Raw genomic sequence first — 4,578 nt, forward strand, 5'->3', positions numbered from 1 at the left:
TCATCCGGATACATAATTGGTTGTCCAGATACATTAATTGTGATACATTATATATGTGGTTGTTGCGCTTAAAAAGGAAAACAAAACAGAAAATCAAATTAAAATCCCATAATTTACGCTATTCAGATCCTCTTTACTGTGTCAATCAGAGAAACATAAATCCTAAAATAACAAATCAATTCAAAATTCAAAATCCCTGTGCATCTTTGTCCTTGTTTCTACGAAAAAACTTTCGAGTAGGATTCAAAACTCTTGTTGAAAATTAGATAAGATACATAATGAATATTTTGATTTCTGACTGACACTCTCGAAGGAAGAAAAAATTGAAGATCGTAGCTTTTGGGTTCTTCAAATTCTACACAAATCTCACTATGATTGACGATCAGGACCTGGGTTTCATTGCCAACTTTCTTGGTATCTTTATTTTTGTGTTGCTGATTGCTTACCATTGTGTGATGTCAGATTCCAAATATGAAGGCAATTGAAAGTTGTTATTTTATAATTAGCTTGGGCAAAAATAATTATGTTTATTTGCCATAGCTTTAATTTTCGAATTAAAAGATCTGATAACAAAAGATATGCAACATATATTCTAGTGCTTTAATCATTATTTTTTCATTCATGAATCTGTATATTGATTGATAAGTCGTGATACATTATTGATTAGAACTTGATACATTAAAACTTTGACGTATATCTTATGGGTTTGCAGATCTGTGAGTTACTGTACTGTTAATATAAAGTATCAGATACATATGAATTTCATTTTTGATTATTGAATTTGTATATGCATATATAAATCTTGATGTATTACGGATTTCAACTTGATTCAATTCTTGTTTGATGTATATGTAATGGATTTTTATAGATGTGAGTTAGGGTGTTGTTACAATAACGTATCAGATACATGTAATTTTTTTATTTTTAATGTATTGGTATATGAACTTTTTGATCGATATATGAAGGTATGTATCAATTTATAAATTATCGTGTATCTGGAGTTAGTTATCATTAAGTTGTTGTGCATCTTAAATTGAGTTAATTGATATGTGATGTATCTCTAACTTTCAAATGTGCGCAGGTTGTTCCATCCTCTAAATTTATTTACTAAGTGTCTAAAGGTGGATGAAGATACATTGTTTGCCTTGAGAGAAAATATGTAATTGTAGATTTTAGCATGACGAGATACCTGTGCGCACACAATTGTTGTTGTGAAGAGCAAAAACATCACATAGATACATCCCTGCTCTGATTACCACAAACCAACTGCATTAGCAAATACATATGAAGTTTCAATGATTTCAATGCCGGATAAGGACGATTGGTCAGTACCGAATTTTTTTTAAGAAGAAATTATCTTGCCACCTAGGTACAAAAAGATGATTGGACGACCAAGGAAAATGAGGGAAAAGATCTAGATGGAAATATAAGCACAAACACAAACATTTGTGTACGTTGTGGATAAGAATGTCACAAACGAAGTACTTGTACTTTATTTCTAAAAGAAGATTGAAAAACTCTTTTTTAGAACTATTGTTATGTTTCAGATACATTATTTTGAGATTATAAATTGTCAAATTTTTGCTTTTTTCACTTCTTCCTTGATAAAACATTACATTTTACTATTAACTAGTGAAATTCTGATACAATAAATTGAAATGTTAAGATTTTCAATCTTGTGATCATTTTTGTAACACATTATGTTTCATATACCTTTTTAAAATAATGTATGATTAGTTATTTGATAATAATGTACCAGAGATTGTGTTTGTGGAGATGGTACCACACAATATGGTTCTCATACATTTTTATATAATGTATCATGATCTAGTTGAAAATGATGTATTTGATACAATAAGGTTGTGAAAAAGTAGTATGTAAAATGAAATAAAGTGTATATGTAAGTGTATCACAATAAGTAAGAATTAATTTATCAATTAGATACATGAATGAATCAAGAACTAACTACAACTAATTATTGAATGTATCAGTGTCATGCCTCGAGGCTACCCCTGGACGTAAACACGGGACCTGGGATCACGAGTTACCCCAAGATAACCCTGAGCTGACATATCATAAGCATACCTAGAGTACAACTGAACAAAAGATACTGCGCGGAAGCTTAAAACATGAGATAAACTAAAATGATGGGGAATAACCAATCTAAGTCTGAATATATAAATACTGAGCAAGAGTTTAAGCTATTGAACTATAACTCAAATACCAAAGTTGAATTTGTCTATGTCTGAAATAAGCCTCTAACTGACTAGAGATATTGGGAGATCCTCCCAGCTAACTCTAGCAAAAACTGAAACTAAAATGAAAGACTGAATGTAAAAGAACATGTCTATCGTCCTCGAATACAGATCGGAGACCGATCTACACGTGATCTGAATGCTGAGGACCTGAACTTACATCACGAAAAGATGTAGCGCAGAGTATACGTCAGTATTTGAAAGGTACTGACCATGCAGGATAGGATAATGCCGAACAAATATATAACTGAACGAAGCATACTGAATAATGATATAATCCGAAGATACTGAGATATACTGAAAATGAACTAAACTGAATGCAATGACCAAGTACATAACATGCTAAGACTGAATACTGAAAATGTAATTGGTAACCTGGTCAATATACTAGAATCTGACTGTGGGAGCTACTATTAACCGACATAAACCCGATGTATACGCCCCATCGAGATGACCCAATATACTTTGTCAGGGGTATAGAGGCATGAATGTGGCGTGATCACTAAAATGATGCCCAACAGAGGGGACTAATAACCTACGGGGGCACATAGTTCTGGGACTATGAGAGTGACTGACCCTAGTCCAACTCGGTGTTAAGCCTACTCCCAACTGAAAATGTGTTCAATACAACATAACTGAAATATACTGGATAGCTCAATATTCTGATATGCTAACTGAAAATGCAACAATAAAGTACTAGTAATGAAACATTTGAAAACTGAGGCATTTAAATTTGTTTATTTGTCCTAGCTAGTGTAATTCATGAACTTAAGGAATCTACACCACTAGGGTTCTAAATTTCATGCAAGGAACTAAGAAACATTGTTACACAAACATGATAATCTAATTAGGAATACCTAACAGTTAAATTACAACAATTATCTAAAATTCTAGAAACCCTAGTTCTAAGCAATATTTAGGGAATCAAGATTCTGACTGAAATCTAGGGACCTAGTGAATGAAAGGAATCCACCAGTGACATCTGACATACCTGGTGACGATATTTACGGAGAAATCTTTTGATTTCGGGGCTGAAACTGGAGAAACCGCTGTGGCCTAATTTTTCCTTTTTGCTCTAAGTTTGATGATTTTTTGGTGAATGAATCGCTTAGGGTAAGTTATAACTAAGTTACTAGGCTCAAACTGACCAAAACTACATAGTTTAGGGGTTAAACGATGTAGATTAGGTGTCCAATGATGTACCGTGAGTTTACAGTACTGTTGATACGTTTCACTTAGGATTTGTGAATGTCTAGGGAATTTTTGTGTTAGTTTTATGTGTTTTTTGTTGTAATTTCAGGAAATAAACTCAGGGATGAAAAGATGAAGATCTAGCTTAGGCAAGTGCTGAAAAGAGCCACCTACGGACAGTAGGATGAGTGACGCCTCGTAGATAAGGGTTGTGGGACGACCAGGCATGGCAAGATTGAAATTCATGGAAATCTGACCAAGTGTGGAACCACGGTGGGGACTGACGGACCATCGAATGACTTACGGTCCGTCCTGCAGCTCCGTATAATTGATCAGAGGAGTGGTTCCAATACCTGAGTTGAAATAATCTAAGTATAGAGCGACGGAGGTGACTGACGGTCCGTCGTCTCACTGACAGACCGTGCTGCTAGTTCGTGGAAGCTGACTGAGATAGGTGGATTTGTGAAGATTTCAAATCGGCTAAGTATAGAGCCACGGAAGAGACCTACGGATCGTCATTCGACTTACGGACCATAGGTCAGCCTCGTGGAATAGAGACGCATCCTGCAGTTTTATTTCCTTATTTTGTTTCCCTTTTATTTTAGGATTTGTTTCTATAAATAGGGTATGTAAACCTCGTTTTTATGGGTTAGATTTTATTACTTTTATTCTAGTTCTTGACTTGGTAAATTAACTTGCAACTTTAGCAATTCTCAATTTCCTAAGTTTGTTTTGAAGATTTTGGTGTTGCAATTCAAGTTGAATTTCTGGGTTTATTATTCTTCTTACGTAAGTTCATAATTCTATCATCTAAAACAATGAATTGTGTTCATATGATTATGGGTAACTAAACTCCACAACTAGGGTTGTGGGAACCATGAGCAATTGACAAAGTTTGAATTGTCTTTTGCATGAATTGATAATTCTTTCGTTTAAAAGTCTTTTTAACGGTGCGCAACGTTAGAACTCGCATTGTTTTTACTTGCCGGACCAATTAGGTAATCAACAAGAAAAGAATTATCAACAGAGATTTAGTGTGATACTATATATCTAATAGGCTAGTGTTGATTGGTGCGAAGTAATAACTAAGCCAAACATCGATGTGATGTCTAATATGAAGTAAAGGTAAGGG

The 4,578-nt window shown here is 34.1% G+C and overlaps 1 protein-coding gene across 1 annotated transcript; it reads left to right on the plus strand.

Annotated features, from left to right (window-relative positions):
- The first annotated feature begins 322 nt into the window (after window positions 1-322).
- On the plus strand, window positions 323-720 carry LOC102580727 (dolichyl-diphosphooligosaccharide--protein glycosyltransferase subunit 4C-like). The gene is made up of 2 exons (XM_006346788.2): window positions 323-477; window positions 713-720. Exons 1-2 carry the CDS (start codon window positions 372-374, stop codon window positions 718-720), a joined length of 114 nt encoding a protein of 37 aa, XP_006346850.2. The 5' UTR covers window positions 323-371.
- The last annotated feature ends 3,858 nt before the right edge of the window (window positions 721-4,578 follow it).

This window comes from Solanum tuberosum, unplaced genomic scaffold (assembly GCF_000226075.1).
Source record: "Solanum tuberosum cultivar DM 1-3 516 R44 unplaced genomic scaffold, SolTub_3.0 scf00090, whole genome shotgun sequence".
Classification (NCBI taxonomy): Eukaryota; Viridiplantae; Streptophyta; class Magnoliopsida; order Solanales; family Solanaceae; genus Solanum; species Solanum tuberosum.

Coding starts and splice junctions, on each gene's coding strand:
- LOC102580727 (XM_006346788.2), top strand. CDS start 372: ATGATTGACGATCAGGACCTGGGTTTCATTGCCAACTTTCTTGGTATC.